The sequence below is a fragment of the Halichoerus grypus genome, chromosome 4, assembly GCF_964656455.1.
Source record: "Halichoerus grypus chromosome 4, mHalGry1.hap1.1, whole genome shotgun sequence".
In the NCBI taxonomy this organism is placed as follows: Eukaryota; Metazoa; Chordata; class Mammalia; order Carnivora; family Phocidae; genus Halichoerus; species Halichoerus grypus.
In genome coordinates this window covers 186,404,415-186,421,914 of record NC_135715.1, presented here as the reverse complement: position 1 = coordinate 186,421,914, position 17,500 = coordinate 186,404,415, and the positions used below count along the sequence as shown (strand labels likewise).

Here is a 17,500-nt window from a genome sequence, read left to right as displayed (position 1 = left end):
ATGAACCCCAGCTCTGCGGGCTTGCTGCACACACCATGATGGCCCAGGACGCGCACGCCATTTTCTGTTTCTAGTTTCACAGGATTCCCGCAGGTGGCAGCTGGGGCAGCAGGGGCAGGGTGAGCGTGGGGAGCGGTGGGGGCGAGAGCCTGTGGAGGGGTCCGCGTGGGGAAGCGGGCGGCGCGGCTTTGCCAACGACATGAATCATGTGAAGCCCTCCTCAGCTCCCAGGACACCGCTCAGGAGTGCTAGGAAGGCTGCTGCAGATGAAAATGTCTCACCCAGGGGAACATCAGTCCAATTAAGCAGACTAAATAAACAAAGGACTGTGAAAACAGGTATGCAATTCACTTTATGAAATCATTTTTGAGCATACGTGGCACTGTGCTGTGTGGGGAGGAGATTACCAAATTAGGAGTGGGCTCTGTTTACAAGGATGTTTAAGATCTAGAAGGACAACAGATCTGTGCACAAATGGCTCGCAAGTGCAGGGGACAGGCGCTGCAGGGGTGGAAAGATGGGAGAACGGATTCTGAGGGAAGGTGGGGGTTCTCCCATCTGAGCACCTTCCCAGACTTTCCAGGGGTCCCCACTCTTCACTCCCTCTGGGCTGGGAGTGCTAGGGGTCCTCTCCTCCTACTGAGGGCTAATCCCTGACCTGAGGTTGGGTCCTGAGCCTCCCAGTCCTTTGTGACCTGGCTCCAAAAATCTGTTCCTTCTTTCCTCATTTTCAACATCTCCTTTTCTATTCGCCTTCCCCTATAGCCTACAAACATATTCCAGTATCTCTTATCTGGTTATTAAAAGAAAACAGGAGAAAAAAATCTCAAAGTTATTCTCACTCTTCTCTCACTACAGTGGTAATATGCATTAATCATAGAAAACTTAAAAAAAAAAATACAGGTGGGAAGTGGAGAAGAAAAAGAAATCTCCTATAAATGCACCATCAGGAGATAACTACTGTTTCTATTTTGGTGCATATTTAATTCCTGTATCTTCAATACCTTGTGTCATATCCAAACAGAGCAAATATTCAGTGAGTCTTTACCAAATGAATGAATGAAGGACTAATAATGGTTTCGTGGAAGAAGTGGCATTTTAGATGGATCTCAGAGGTAAGTAGGATTGGTACTGGTAGAGGTGAGGGGAAGGACATGCTAGGAAGAGGGGAAAGCATATGCAAGATCTCAGGAGTGTGGCAATTTTTAGGCCAAACGAACCCTTCAGTGGCAAGAGTAGAGGCAAAGGGAGGATGGGCAGCACACGGTCACAAAATGGGGGAAGAGTTGGTGGAGGTCTATGCACATCATGCTCTGGAGACTGGACTTCTGGGAGTAATCCTAGCCCACCACCATGCTGTGAGAGCATGCTGAGCAACAGAGTGATGGGACCAGATTCACCTTCTGGAAGGTCATCTAACAGCACTGGGGAAATGGAATGGAGAGCCATGAAGAGAGTCTCCCAACATCCTAAGGGAGGAAGGCAAGGACTTGAGCGGGGCGGCGACTGTGGGAACAGAAGAGAGAGGACCGATTAGAGACAGCTGGCGAAGGGAGAGCCGTGAGCACTCAGAATGGATGTGGCTGGTGTGAAGCAAGCTGGAGATTGAGAGACCGAGTGGCTCAGAGGATGCCAACTCCATTAAAGGATCTAGACAACACAAGCCTTAAACCCAGGTTGGAATGGGCGCATGTTTTACTGCATGAAGAGAAGGGAAAAGATGAGGGAAGGCGGAGAGGGACTGTCACTCTCTGAAGGGGCTTCAGCAGATCCAGTAGCTGGTCCCTCTGGTTCCCAGGGAGAATTGAAAGTCACCTGAGGAAATGGTGGATCTTGAGGGAAGAGGAGTGCAAGGCACAGTGGAAGGTTAGGGCCACAAATAAATGCAGCGATGTAAGTAGTAAATAAAAGGATTCCCAAGTAGCAGCCTAACTGGTAGACACCACGGTGCTCCCACAATGTCCAACGTTCCAAATGGGTGCATCAGGCAGGGCCTGGACAGATTTTTCTAGAACTACCGGGAATGGGCAGAGACCTGATGCCTGCTCTCACATGGCAGTTTGGGAAGTGTGATTCTCTCAACTGCAGTCAGGTCATGGAAGCTGGGGTGGGGAGCGGCTACCTAGCGGAGAGGTCAGTTTTATAATAAAAGCCAGCTTTTCCCATGTGAGCAAAGATGCTCCAGGAAATGAGAAGAGACTCTAGTCCCAAGATGACTTTGTAGTCCATGCATTTCTAGCAGAGAAGACAGGGAGAGAGTAACAGGAAAAAAAATCCCATTGTAAAGACTTTTTTAGATTTTATTCTGAATGAGAGACTGCAGAGTTTCTGAAAAGGAGAGACACGACCTAATGTCTGACTCAGAAGAATCGCTCTGACTGCTGTGTAGAGGAGATGAAGTGGGGCAGCTGAGGCGAGGAGGACAGTTAGGAGGCCACTGCGGTCCAGGTGGGGGATGGCAGCTTGGCCCCAGGTGACAGGGCTTGCAGCGGTAAGGAAGGGGGGCAGATTCTGGAGGCAGTTAGAAGGCAAAGCTGAGGTGATTTATTGGTAGACTAGATGTGAGGGGTGAGAGAAAGACCAAAGTCAATAATGACCTTCTGGGTTTTGGCCAACATAAATGGCTGAAATGAGGTTGCCCTTGATTGAAGTTGAAATAAGCAACTTCTGGCGCATACTCCCACAGTCCGGCTGAGCCAGATGGCACATGGCAGGGACGCTGTGGGAGATGCAAGCTGTGGATCGCTACTGTCATTGTGAGACCCTTCCTTTCTTATTCTGACCTTTGACCCTGAGGTTTCATGGTTCTAAGGTCTAAGGACTCAGTAATCAAGCCTAATTATTGCTTATGACATCTTTAAAGCACAACACTGGTGTTTTTACAAAGGTGACTTCAAATGAAGCTGTCGTCTGATGAGTGGGGCACACAGGACATGGTGTCTGTTTGCAGGGTCTTAGTGCCGAGTGACATAGAAGTGCTGGAAGCGTTCGGGAGAGCACGAGGTCACTGGTCTCACATGGTTAAAGTGGTTTTGTGGTACGAGTTGGAGCTTACAAAGCACAAGATGTCACTGGGTTTGTTTTCTCTCACGACAATATAAATGTCGAAATCAGAGAACAATGCTCTCACCACCAATATGTGAGAAATGTGCCAAAAAAAAGACCCTTCAGAGTTTATTGACCTCAATATCTGGGCTTTGGCTTAATGAAAGCATAGATGACCAAGATTTTTCTAGTGGCTCTTTTAAAAAAATCTAGTGGGTGTTCGAAGAAAGTTGGAATGGCCTTTCTATAGCTGGTCATGCCTGCTCCAGAAAGTAAGACATTCTAGTAGACTAAGGAAAAATGCAAGACCTTCTCCACTCCAACTCCAGGTGAGGCTGGTGGCCATGTAGAAGCAGCAGCATGCTGCTGGTGGCCCTACTCTGGCTCCTTCTAAGGCCATTACCCTCGAGCGGCCACCACCACATACAGATCCAGCCTCAGGCTCTGGCCACTCTCCTCATTTACTCGGGTTCTTGATGTGGGGCCACCTCCCTCCTCAATGGCCTCCTCCGGCTCCCTGACCCTCCCGCCTGCTCCCTGCACCCGCCGCCCCCCTCCCCACTTAATTCAGGCTTTCCTTGCCAGGGTCTTGAACAGGCCCCACCCCCTGGACATGAGTCTGGCGTCTGACATCTCATTTCATGCACCTTGACTGTAAGAGGTACTCATGCGACACTACATCTCCGGACAACCAACCAACCAGGCCCCCCCACCACGTGGTCTCTTGGTCTGTGCAGGGTGTGGCCAGTGGGTCTTGCTCCATGTTGGTCCCTAGCCCAAATCCTTGAACTTCCTCCTTGACTTGGTTTGGTGGAGGCTTGATCTGGTGCCCTCCTGGACCCCATGCCCACGTCACACCTGCTCTCCAGCCCCTCACAGGCCAGAAGGCTTGCTCACTAGACACTGCCTCCAACAGAAACCTTGAGACCAGTGGAGTTCTCAGCGTTCGCCTCTCTTGAGTGCTTCTTTTATGACCCTCACATTTAGTGGCTCATTAGATCAGGCGGCTTTTTATTTCTTGGGTTTGATGCTAGCAGGCGTAATTCAGATTCAAAGTTTTTTTCTGTTGACTCAAGTCAGTTTTCTTCTATGGGCTTTTATTTTCTATTTCAACTTTTGCAAAAATAAGCATTTATAAAAATATAAAACTAATACATGTTTTCAAAAAACATCAGAAAATACAAAAAAAGTAGAAAAAATTACTCAGACTCTTACTACCCAAATACAAGCACTATTGGCATTCTATTTTATTTCCTTCTGATCTTTTTCCATTCATTTCTTTTTCCCATGTTCCCACCCCCACCAAAATATGATTGTTGGCCTACTGTCTTCACAATTCCCTGTGTATCTCAGATCATATTTGCTTCTTGACTCAAAAAGGAACTTATTATCAGATATTTAGGAGTGGTAAAAACCAAACGTAACGTGTGTAACTTGTTTTGCTTCCAGTTCCGACAAATCAGTTGGAGACAATTGGGGGAATGTAATTATGGATTGGGTTGTGGACGAACCAAGGCATCAGTATTAATTGTTAGGTGTGCTAACAGCATTGTTGTTATGTAAGAATATGTCCAAATTTTTTTTTTTTTTTTTTTAAAGATTTTATTGAGAGAGAGAACAAGCGTATGGGAGAGGCAGAGCAAGACGGAGAAGCAGGATCCCCGCTGAGCAGGGAGCTCGATGCGGGGCTCGATCCCAGGATCCTGGGATCATGACCTGAGCCGAAGGCAGACGCTTAACGACTGAGCCACCCAGGTGCCCCGAATATGTCCAAATTTTTAAGTCACATATCAAAATATGAGTGAAATGACATGATGTCTCTGGTTTGTTTTAAAATACTTTAGAGAGAGAGAGAGAGAAAAGGTTGCCAGTAGTGAATCTGGGAGATAGGGATGGTGGGTTTATTGTGCTATTTTCTTTACCTTCATGCATATCTGAAATTTTTCAAAGTAAAAATTGAAAAGTTAAAGTATCCATAGTTCAAGCAGACAAATAGTGTTCAAGGCTTGTTATGAAAACCAGCAGCCCTCTGTCTCTTTCCTCTCCAAGGGTACTTCTTTCACCTCTTCCAGCAGGTTATGTTGCTGTTTACTTCCATCTTTCTAGACAGCCTGCTTGATGACTACCTCTGGTTTTTCAATTTTAGGCATTATTCAAAACTTTTCACTATAGCAGAAGAGAATTTATTTTTCTTTCCACATGCACTCCCTTCCCCCCAACAAACACACATAACCATTCCAGGCCCTCATCCTCCCAATGGTTACATTATCACTATCAGAATTAACTATTATGGTTACATACATACTAAGTGTGACTGTTCTTTCCTACACTTTTCTATTTTCACTAGAATTAATAACTATCTTGTCTTCATTTGCTTAGTTTTTCTGTATTCTATGTACATGAATCCACCCCAAACTTTCCACCGACTGTCTAAAACAGTGGTTCTTAAAGTACAGTCCGTGGCCTCCTGGCGGTTCCTGAGACCCTTTCAGGGACCTATGAGGTCAGTGCTATTTTCATAATAATACTAAGGCATTCTTTGTCCTTTTCCACGTGCTGACATTTACCCTCGCAGAACAGAAGCACTGGTGGGGCAAAGTGCAACTGCTTTGGCATGAATCAGGCAACAGCAAAACAACATCAGGGGCCGGGGTACTCTCTACCACCTCGCTCACAGCAACAAAAAAGCTAGCTCGCTTCAGAATATTCTTGATGACGCAGTAAAAGTTTTTAGTTTTACTATGTCTCAATCCTTGAGTCCTTGTCTTCTTCACTTACGCTGCTTGCTGAAGTATGATGGTCGTCTTGAAGAAAAACATTCATGTAACTTTGAGCTGTAAGCTAAACTGACTGCTTTTTTTTACAGAACACTATTTTTACTTTGGCACTTCGAGGAAAACAACTGACATTATTTATTGCCCATGATACAATTTGAGCTTTCACAAAAATTAGAATTTTGGAAACTTTGTATCTGACACATGATATGTGTTTCCTTATACTTAAAGACTTGTCTAAGATCAGCAGTGATATTTACCAATGTGATTTTTTGATATCATATAATGAAAAATGTTTATATTTAGAAGATCAGCATAATGAGCCAATATTTTCTAAATGATGTAAACTTTCTAAGTGCATGATAAAAAAAAAAATCATTGCATGGGTAAAAGATCCATTTAAAGTAGAAGACAGATTTTACTGTAACCCAGTGAAAAAAAGTTCAGTTGATATTGTCTTAGTCTACTAGGGCTGCCTTAACAACATACCCCAGTCAGGGGGGCTGAAACAACAGACACTGATTTCTCACAGTTCTAAAGGCTGGGAAGGCCAGTTTGGTTCCTGGTGAGAGAGGCTCTCTTCCTGGCTTTCAGGAAGATCACCTTCCCACTGTGTCCTCACATGGCAGGGAGAGAGAGCAAGCTCTCTGGTCTCTTCTTATAAAGACATTAATTCTATCAGATCAAGGCCCCATCCTTATGAACTCATTTAACCTTAAGTACCTCCCTATAGGCTCTACCTCCAAATACACATTGAGGGCGTTAGAGCTTTAACAAATGAATTTTGGAGGTACAGAAATTAGTCTGTAGTAGATACAGTCTCAGATTCTAGATTGGAACTAATTTTTAAGAAACTGCCAAATCCTGGTGTAGTACAAGGACAAATATCCACAATTATCTGAAAAAGCGATTAAAATACACCTTTCTCTCCCAACGATGTATCTGTCTGAAGCTGGATTTTCTTCACATACATAATTCAACCAAAATAACTTATCCTAACAGATTGAATATAGAAGCATAGGGGCGCCTGGGTGGCTCAGGCGTTAAGTGTCTGCCTTCGGCTCAGGTCATGATCCCAGGGTCCTGGGATGGAGCCCCGCATCGGGCTCCCTGCTCAGCGGGAAGCCTGCTTCTCCCTCTCCTTCTGCCCCTGCTTGTGTTCCCTCTTTTGTTGTGTCTCTCTCTGTCAAATAAATAATTAAAATCTTAAAAAAAAAAAAAGCATGTATGATAACCTGGTTTAATGTCTTTAGTACAGACATGAAGAAGATTTACGAAAATATAAAACAAGCTTCTCTCCTAAATTTTAGAAAATGTAATTATTTTTCATAAAGTGTTATTTATGTTAACATAATGGACTGGGCTTATTATTATTACTTTAATTTAAATAAGTAAATGCTTAAAGTTTTTATTAGTTTTAATTTGTAATAGGATAAACAGTAAATTCACATGAACAAAAGCACTTTGAGGTCATCAAAGATTTTTTTAGTGTCACAAGTCCTGGGACTAGAAAGTTCTGTAACTGCTGGTCTAAATCATTTCTCAAGAAATTCAGACACATAGATGTTTTAACCACTTCATTTTCTTAAAGACATCTCTCCTAGAGCCTTCTGGCCTGCTGCAATCTGGATCGACTATTTTCTATACGTTCGTAGGACTGGTGCCCTGGGGGCTTTCTTCACCATCATCTACAGGTGTCAGCCAATTATGGCCCATGGGTCAAATCCAGCCTGCAACCTATTTCACTTTTTAATTTAAATTCAATTTAATGAACATATAGTGTATTATTAGTTTCAGAGGTAGAGTTTAGTGATTCATCAGTTGCATATAACACCCAGTGCTCATTCCATCACGTGCCCTCCTTAATGCCCATCACCCAGTGACAGCCACCTATTTTTTAAGTAAAGTTTTACTAGACCACAGCCATGCTCTTTCATTTATGTATTGTCTGCTTTTGCACCACAACAGCAGAGTTGAGTAGTTGTGACAGGGACTGAATGGCCTAAAAGCTAAAAAAAAAAAAAGTGCTATTCTTTACAGAAAAAGTTTCCCAATCTGTGATCGAGGTGATTCTTTCACTGCTTTCCTTGGTTTATTAGCTCCCTGAATCTTAGGTCTTCCTCCTTCCTGATTTACTCTTTCATTTTGGTGAAGCACATCTTCTGGTAGCTTCCTCAGAAAGGGTATAGGAGAGGTACTTTTTTTTTTTTTTTGAGGCCTTGCATGTCTGAAAATGTCCTTTCCTACTCACACATTTTATTGAGAGCTTAGCGGGGTACAGATTTTTTGCACAGAAATCAGTTTTTTGGAAACCAGGAAGCTTTGTTTCATTGCCATCTAGCTTCTAGGGTTATAATAGAAAAATAGTCTGAAGGTATTCTCAGTCCTGATATACTGTATGATTTTTTTTTTTTCCTTCTTAGAAGCCAGGAGGATCTTTCCTTTGTCCTTGGTGCTCTCAAATTTTATGACATCGTGGCCTGGAGACGATGCATAGCCACCACGGTGCTAGGGCACTGGGTTCTTTCACTCTGGAAAGTCACATCCTCCGGTAAAGGGACTTTCCTTGAATTATTTTGTTGATCATTTCTTCCCCCTCTATTTTGACTCTTCTCTATTTCTGGAACGTTCACTGAACAGATATTGGATATCCTGGACTAGTTCTCTTATTTTCTTATCTGTTCTATATCTTTCTGGGACAATTCCTCAACTCTTATCTTGAGTCTTCATTTCTTCTATCATGTTTTAAATTTTCATGAGCTCTTCCTTCCTGCCCCCCAGCCCTGTTTCTTTTGTATCTAGATCTTATGATATAATTTCTTAAAAAAAAATTCTCATGGGATATAAATGACAGTTTCTTTTCCCTGTAGAGTCTGTTTTGCCTTAGTTGCTTTTTCCTGTTTGTTTGGTTTTTCTATTTCTTGGCAGAGGCTTTGGTCTTGTTTGTCTCTCCCTTTTTTTAAATTTTATTTATTTATTTGAGAGAGAGAGCACGAGTGACGGGGAGGGGCAGAGGGAGAGCAGACTCCCCACTGAGCAAGGAGCCTGATGCGGGGCTCGATCCCAAGACCCTGGGATCATGACCTGAGCCGAAGGCAGACACTTCATCGACTGAGCCACCCAGATGCCCCCCCCCTTTTTTAAGTAATCTCTTCACCCAATGTGGGGCTTGAACTTATGACCCCAAGATCAAGAATCGCACGTTCCACCGACTGAGCCAGCCAGGTGACCCTCAGTTGGCTCTTTATACATGGAAGTGAAATACTAAAATGCTGATTTTTAGTGAAATCCCTCAAAGCTCTGATTTTGTTGGTGGAGCTTCCTGCCTCTAGGCTTTCCTGCGGGAGACGCAGCTGGGCTATTGGTGAGGAAGCCCCCAAGGTTCTGATCTTTAAATCTCCTTCACACTCAGATTCCTCAAAAAAAGAGTTTCTCATCTCCTGACTTGAGGGTGTAAGGCTTGGCAACCAGAATTCTGGGCTTGGTTGGAAAAGAAAGCTGGGATTTTCAACATTCAGGATGCCGGCACTCACTCAACCTCTCCCAAGGGACCACGACCATCAAGTGTGTTCGGTGTCCTCTATCAGACATTTTTCACTTGATATCCAGTCCATGGAATAAATTTCTGGTGTTCTTCCAACTTATGGGAGAGGCGATCTTTCTAAACAAATTTTCGACCAATACAATCAGTTTCCTCTTCACCCACCTCTCCCCCACTTTGTGGAGTTACCTGGTGCCATTGATTTCTGAATTTCTTTAGGGTTTTGCTATGTAAAATCGGATTGTTTCTTGGCTTTCTCCATCGCTGGCTCAGGATTCAGCTTTCTCAGTACTGCTAAGTCAGTTACCACTCATCCATTTGCTTCCAGCTTCCAAAATTTTGTTGCTGTTGTCTGCTCTCCCATTCTCTTTGTCCTTGTGGGTTTATGTCTTTAAAAAAAATCTCTTTGCTGTTGTTTTAGTGAGGTTTTGGGAGGGAATGAAAGTAAATGTGGGTATTTGATCCTCCATCTTTATTTGGAACCTCTTTATAATTCAATATCTTCTTTTTACTTCCATTTAATATCACAGCATAAACATTTCCTATGTTCTCACATGGTCTCTGTCACAGCTTTAGTAATTGCATCACATTCCACTGAATGCCGCATCTTATTTCATTGTTGCCTTATTTTTGCATGTTTAGGGTTGTTTCTGCTTGTGGGGAGGAGACTAGTTTTTCCTGGAGTTATGTTCTATTTATCTGTCTTATTTAGGCCCTATCTTTAGGGAATGCCTGCTGACATTCTTCTCCTTTCTGTTCTTAATCCAGTGGGTCTTGATTATGGCATTATCTTGTGCCAATTTAATTCATCTTCAAACCACCAGGTCACCTGCACAACGCTGGGGCACTAATCTTCCTAAAATGTCACCTTTCTCACGACACTGCAGAGGAACGCTAACACCCAGAATTCATTTGTGACTGGCATTTGAGGCTGCTTCCAGTTTGATTCCACCCCGCCTACCCAAACTCACAACCCTTTCCCCAGATGTCCTCTCAGGATGTTCCTCCTGCCCCTGCCAAGCCACATTCGTCTTCATGTCCATCTTATCTCCTGCACTAAGCCTCCCCACTTGACTTTGCTTACACAATTTCTTCCTTCACCTGATAAAAGATAAGAAACAAATAACTTGTTTCTAATTGCTTAGGGTCAGTCTGGCCTTCTAAATGGACTGACAGCTCTTCAGAGGCAGGGGGCTCTTTTCTGTTCTTCCCTGCGGGAGCTGCCCCTACAATGGCCCTCATCCTCCCACCACGGGACTCCAGCTTGGCCCCAGGCACACAGTGAGTGATTAACGGGGACTCACTGAATGAAATGGTCATGGGTGTAAGTTGTTACCTTGCCCTCCGGGGTTAGCGTCCAGATCACAGAGAAGGTCAGCTTGTCGGTCATGGGATGGAGGCTGCAGAGCTCCTCGCACAGCAGCCTGGGAAGCATGGGGACGACCTGCAAACAGAGAAGTGGCCCGTGAGCACCTTCCTACAATCTGCAGGAGTCTACCACAGGCTTGGGAGCAGCCCAGAGGGCAGAGTTTTGGTGAACAGCTTGAGCTTCCGGAGCAAGCTGAAGATGGAGGCAGCTTTTTTCCCCAAAGACTGCAGAAAGACCAGGCTATCTGGTACTTTTTCCAAGAGCTTCTAGAGAAATGGGAATGTGAACTGGAAAGGTGAGAAGAATTGGTAACAGGGAAAAAATACATCACAGCAATGAAAAATGACTTTTTACTCTATACTAAGACCAAAGCTCTAGAGTCAAGAATGACTTGTACTTTTGGGTATAACTATTCCGGTTGAACTATATACTTAAGAACCCAACGTCTTATACTTAAGTCTTTAATTCAAGCTAATTTGTGTGTGTGGTGTAAGACAGGGGTCCAGTTTCATTCTTTGCATGTGGCTGTCAGTTTTCCCAACACCATTTATTGGAGAGACCGTCCTTTCCCTAGGGACCGTCAAAGATTAGTTGGCCATATACACACGGGGTTATTTCGAGCTGTCTATTCTGTTCTATTGGTTTGTGTGTCTGTTTTTATGTTGGTACCATACTGCTTTGATTATTATAGCTTTGTAACATAGTTTGAAATCAAAAGTGTGGTGCCTCCAGTTTTGTCTTCTATCTCAAGATAGCTTTAGCTGGTCAGGGCTAGCTTTTGTGGTTCCATATATGAATTTTAGGATAGATTTTTCTGTTTTTGTGAAAAATGCTATTGGAATTTTGATAGAGATTACACTGACTCTGTAGATAACTTGGGGTAGCACGGGCATTTTAACAATATTAATTCTTGCAATCCAAGAACACAGGGTGTCTATCTTTACACTTATTTGTGCCTTTGTCAATTTCTTTCATCGATGTCTTATAGTTTTCAGTGTATAGGTCTTTCACCCCTTGATTAAATGTATTCCTAAGTATTTTATTGTTTTTGGTGCTAGTATAACTGGGATTGCTTTCTTAGTTTCTAAATCATCTCAGATCTGTTAGAATGGTTATTACCAAAAAGACAAGAAATAAAAAATGTTGGTGAGGATGTGGAGAAGAGAGAACACTTGTACAATGTTGCGGGGACTGTAAATTGGTGTAGCCATAATGGAAAATAGTATAGAGGTCCCTCAAAAAATTAAAAATGGAATTACCATTTCATCCAGCAATCCCACTTCTGGGTATATATCCCAAGGAAAGGGAATCAGTACTTTGAAGGGATATCTGTGCTCTCATGTTCACTGCAGCATTACTCATCATAGCAAGACATGGAAACAACATACACATCTGTTGACAGATGAATGGATAAAGAAAATGTGTATATACACATATACTATGGAATATTATTATCCATAAAGAAGAAGGACATCCTGCCATTTGTGACAACACGGATGAACCTGGGAGAGCATCCTACAAAGGGAAATAAGCCAAACAGAGGAACTCAAATACTGTATAGTATCACTTACATGGCAGTGGCCAGGGGGGAGGAAAAATGGGGAGATGTAGGTCAAATGGCACATACTTTCAGTTATAAGATGAATCAGTCCTGAGGATCTAAGGTACAGCATGGTGACTACAGTTAATAATAGGGTGTTGTACACCTGAAATTTGCTGACAGTAAATCTTAAGCATTTCACCACACACACACAAGAGAGCTAACTGTGTGAGGTGATGGAAGTGTTCACTACCTTCATGTTGGCAATCATTTCACAATGTACACGTGTCTCAAATCATCACATTGTACACCTGCAATACATACAACTATATTTGTCAATGATTTGCCAATAAAGTTGGGATAGATAAAAGAACCCCACTGCTGAGTGTAAACTCATGATGGGGTTTTATTACAGTAAAATTGCAGAATCAACACTTTAGTGATTGAAAATATCACAACTGACCAAATTGCTTGTTGGAACATTAACAGGATACTCCAATAAAATATCACATGTTTCCTAGAGGAACACTGTGGCCAGCTAGTCACTCATACTGCAGTTCTTTAAACCTAAATTATTTCTTCCCTTTATTGATCTTTCTAGTCTATAATAAACTGATCCACTGGTTTACCTTCTTTCACTAAAAAAAAAAAACTTCTCTTCAACTTACTTTCAAATGATGACTTCAAAGCTATCCCAGAATGCTACCTGTTTTCTCTAAAGTTCCCAAGATGAAGCCCGTATCTCTACCTGGGTGTCCTGAAGATACCTCAGACTCACTCCTCCCTTTAAATCTATTCCTTCTTCTGCACTTTTCTTGATTAACAGCATTATCATTCACTCTGCTCCCAAACTAAAAACAGCCACAGTAATAGCCCTTTATTCAACACACTGGCTGTGGACTCCTCGATTCACAGTATCAAGTACAGGTAACTCAGCTAACACTTAACCCTGCCTTAAGTAACTGAGAGGTAGTAGGCAAGAGAGGTAACTCTGTACTAGCTGAGGTAAAGTTATCCAGTTAAGTTTATTTATCAGCAAAAGCAAAATAAGTCCTAGTGGTTTCTTACTCTGTGTGAAGGTACCTGTACTCTGTTTCAATACATTTCAATACAGTAAATAACATTTCATATGGAAAAGTAAATTCTAGAACTCACAGCCCACACCAGTAACAAATAATTTATAACTGTATGGCATTACTTGGCATTATTCTGAAGGATGCGAGATTTCTTTTTAACACCTATGTAAAATTCAATGACCACCTGAAAACTTTTGCTAACAGCTTTTATAACACAATCACTTTTGAAATTTTTTTCTTACCATTGCTTTTGCACCATCTGTTCAGATGACACTACATTTTCTTCAACTTATTTAATGAGTGTTAAAATATGATCTCTATATTTAACACTGTCTTGCAAGTATCAAGTGTCTTACCAAATAATACATCGTCACTTGTGTAAACGTATGGTGCAAAATGGAGGAAGTCTCCATACCATACTGTCTCGTGACTGAATTGTAAATATTTCCTATCATTTCAGCTTTTGGACTGTGCTACGGATTGAATTGTCTCCCCCCCCAAATTCCTTTGGGGGACCCCTAACCCTCAATGTCACTGCATTGGAGGTAGGGTCTTTAGGAGGTAATTGAGGCTAAATGAAGTCCTAAGGGTGGGGTGCTGATCCGACAGAGAGAGTAACTCCCCTCTCCCTGCCCTGCACAGACAAAGAAAAAAGGCCATGTGAGGACTCGGCCATCTACCAGCCAGGAAGAGAGTCCTCACTGGGAACTAAACTGGCTGGGACCTTCATCTAGGACCTCTACCTTCTAGAACTGTGAAAAAAGAAATGTCTGTTGTTTAAGCTGCCCAGTCTCTAGCATACTGTACGACAGCCCAAGCTAAGAGACTAAATCAAATTTGTGGGGCGTGCATTCTTGGCTTCTTCTCTGGGCTGCATTATCTGGTAATTATACCAATTGTATTTTGGTAGTAGGCTACTCACCCTGCATGCTTGTAGTCCAGGACTTCATACCTCTTTACATATAGCTAGAGTTTCTTCAAAGTGTTCAAGGAACTATCTCATTGTGAATCACAAAGCTGAGTGTAGGAGAATGTAATGCAATTCCTGGCTTCCTGTTTTAGTGTTTGGCAAAAGAAAGTCATTGCAACTGAATGCAATGTGCTATCCTGGACTGGACCCTGAAAGAAGACATTAGTGGAAAAGCAGGTGAAATCCAAATAAGGTATGGATTGTAGTTAAGAGTAATGTTCTAATATCAGCTTCTTGGTTAGGACAAATGTCCTAGGGTACTGTAAGATGTTAACACTGAGGGAACTGGGTGTAGGGTATGTGGGACCTCTTTGTACTGTCTTTGCAACTTTTCTGTTAAGTTTAAAATGATTCCAAAAAGAAAGAGCTTATTAAAAAGAAAACCACTGCTTTCATGAATTGATCTCGTAAGTTACGCATTTTAAATACGAAAGAAATTTAAGCTAATGAAATATAACCTGATCTGTTCTTATATATTAGAGTCTGGGCTTAAGATTTTATTTGCCAAAAGGCCTTTACCATTAAAAAAAGGTCTAAAGACCAGCAACCAATAGAGTGAAGTCCATACTCATCAGCAGCATGATGCAAGAAAAAGAGCAAAGGATCTGAAGCCAGATGGACTTGAGGTCTAATCCTGGGCCTATCACTTCCTGTACAATTTGGGCAAGCTAGTGTAATTCTGAGCCTAGTTTTCTTACTGGCAAAACAACACTGAAGATGCTCAATACAAGTCAGCTTGCTGGCCGTCCCCAGGTCTCCCAGGTCCTTGGGTCACCTGGCTTGGCCTTCCCCTTCAGCCGGGCTGCTCATGGCACACCCTTCGCCTGCCAGGCCTGTAACTGCTCTAGCTCTTGCCAAGATAGTTCTCTCTCTCTCTGGGACATCTTTCTGGATGTTTTGCATCTGGCCAACTTCTGCACATCCTTGAAGATTCGGCTCTTCATCATCCCTCAAAGGCTTCTCCAGATTCCCCCAGGGGAGGATGTACTGTGTTCTGAATACTTTCCCCACCCACCTTTGTTCTTTCAAAAAGGATTTGAGGCAGTCCTAAACAGTCATTTACTCCATCCTCCCAGCTCTTTCCTGACACTTCTATGGCTCTTAACACCCCCGAATCACTTCTTTATGTGCCTCTCCCCTCCACTACACCATAGAATCCTCAGGAACGAGGACAAGCTCTTGTTCCTGTCTCTCCACCTAGCACCTGATACAGGGCAGGCACTCTGTCTGCAAATGACTGACTTCTGCCCAGGGAATGAATCACTTTCTCTTTCTGTGTTTGTTATTTATTGCATCACATAAAACATTTTATGAAATACATGGTGGGCTTGCTTCTATTTAAACATCTGTACATAAGAATTCACAAGCAGCTAGTATTTTAAGTATAAGATAAACTGTTTTGACTATTCTCTCCTAAGAACTACGGGCGCACTCAGTGGCTGCCCAGGTTATAAACACTGCTTGGTACCTTGTATCATATGAGGATATTTTAATATCCAGATGTCCAAGACCCTAAGTGCTCATGAAGAAGCTAAACATTAAGACATTTTCAAGTAGTATAATTATCTTTAATTTTTAAAGGGTATTCCTTTGAATAAACTTTCACCAGATCTTGGGGCAGAAGTCAGATGGTATTCAGAGAAAACAGTCTTTATGTCCATACAGTTTTATCAATAGACGGCTATTTCTCTTTCAAAGGTGAAGGAACGAAGATGTTACCATCACATCTATGGTGTGGCACGTCACCGCTCTCATCAGTCGGGCCTGCTTTCTGCCGGGCTCCCTGGGAAAGTGCTCCGTGTCCCTCCGTGTCCCGTAGCACGTGTGTCAAGTCTGCAGCATGGCAGGGATCCCCACGGGAGGAGGGCTGTGACTTCCAGGGGAGCCCCACCTGGACACAGATTGAGGCTCACACATGCTCGGCAGCTACGGGACGTCTGCCCCAGCACCCCGGGGAGACTTGGAGGCAGGGGTGATGAGCGCGGAACACAACCAACAAGTGGGAAAGAGAAGACAGGTCTGTCCGGGGCTGAGAAACTGCTGGCTGTCATTAGCGTCGTGTGACCACTTATGCATCCCCTGACCCCTGGATGGTTGCCCTCATTAGCTTCACCCCAAGGTATAGAGTCCGTGGATAAGTCCCTCAAAGTTCTCGAAGTCCCCTACTTTCACTGTCCCAACTCTAGAGCCCCATGGTCCGTCTCACGATGTGCCTTTCCTGCGTTTGTAATTTGCAGCTGAGCAGTGACAGCCGGTCACCGGATCAGGTCACTAAGCCAGGCTCAGCTCCTACGTCAGTGGAGGCTGGCAGTCCTTCCCCTTGTCTGGGGCTGGTTCTTTCCTCCAGGCCCTTCGACTCCATTCCAAGACTCTCTCTCTCTTTTTTTTTTTTTTTTTTTTAAAGATTTTATTTATTTACCTGACAGAGAGAGACACAGCGAGAGAGGGAACACAAGCAGGGGGAAGTGGGAGAGGGAGAAGCAGGCTTCCCGCAGAGCAGGGAGCCCGATGCGGGGCTCGATCCCAGGACCCCGGGGATCATGACCTGAGCCGAAGGCAGATGCTTAACGACTGAGCCACCCAGGCGCCCCCCAAGACTCTCTTAACTCTCCTCAAACCTCCTACCCAGCTGCCTTCCCCCAGCTCTCAGCAGATAACCTCAACTCATCTTCACAGAGAAAACAGAGACCATCGGACTCAACCCCTCCCAAGCATTGTTCCAGCCCCTTCCTCAAGCCCCTTTCTCCCAACACCCCACCTCAGTCCCCCTGAGAGCTCAAGTGTCCTCCCTGTGCAAAGCCTGGCCTCCTGTCTGAGCTTTGATCCATCCCCTCCCTGCCAAAGCTCTTCTAGAGTAGCTGCATGTTCTTCTGCACTGTCTTTCCCGGAGACCATAGGGTCAGTCTCCCATTCTTAGGAACCAGAAACAACACTCCCCTCTCCCACTCTGGGGGTCCCCCTTCACGTCACTAAGGTTCTCAAAATAGTTCATGCTTCCTATTTTCATTCACACTTTCCTTTCACTTCTCAATTCAATATGACATTTTAATTTTTATTAATTTATTTTTTAAAGATATCTCTACATCCAACATGGGGCTCAAACTTATGACCCTGAGATCAAGAGTTGCACGCTCTACCAACTGAGCCAGCTGGGTGCCCCTCAATATGACCTTTTTAAATTACAA

The 17,500-nt window shown here is 43.5% G+C and overlaps 1 protein-coding gene across 3 annotated transcripts in view; it reads right to left on the bottom strand.

The window, feature by feature from the left end:
• The window catches only part of DIS3L2 (DIS3 like 3'-5' exoribonuclease 2), a 351,578-nt gene that overhangs the window by 83,890 nt on the left and 250,188 nt on the right, over nt 1-17,500 (bottom strand). For all 3 annotated transcript variants that reach the window (XM_078071456.1, XM_036069241.2, XM_078071457.1), the window contains one exon: nt 10,697-10,804. In XM_078071456.1, the coding sequence (XP_077927582.1) occupies nt 10,697-10,804 (108 nt within the window). The remainder of the gene's footprint in view (nt 1-10,696; nt 10,805-17,500) is intronic.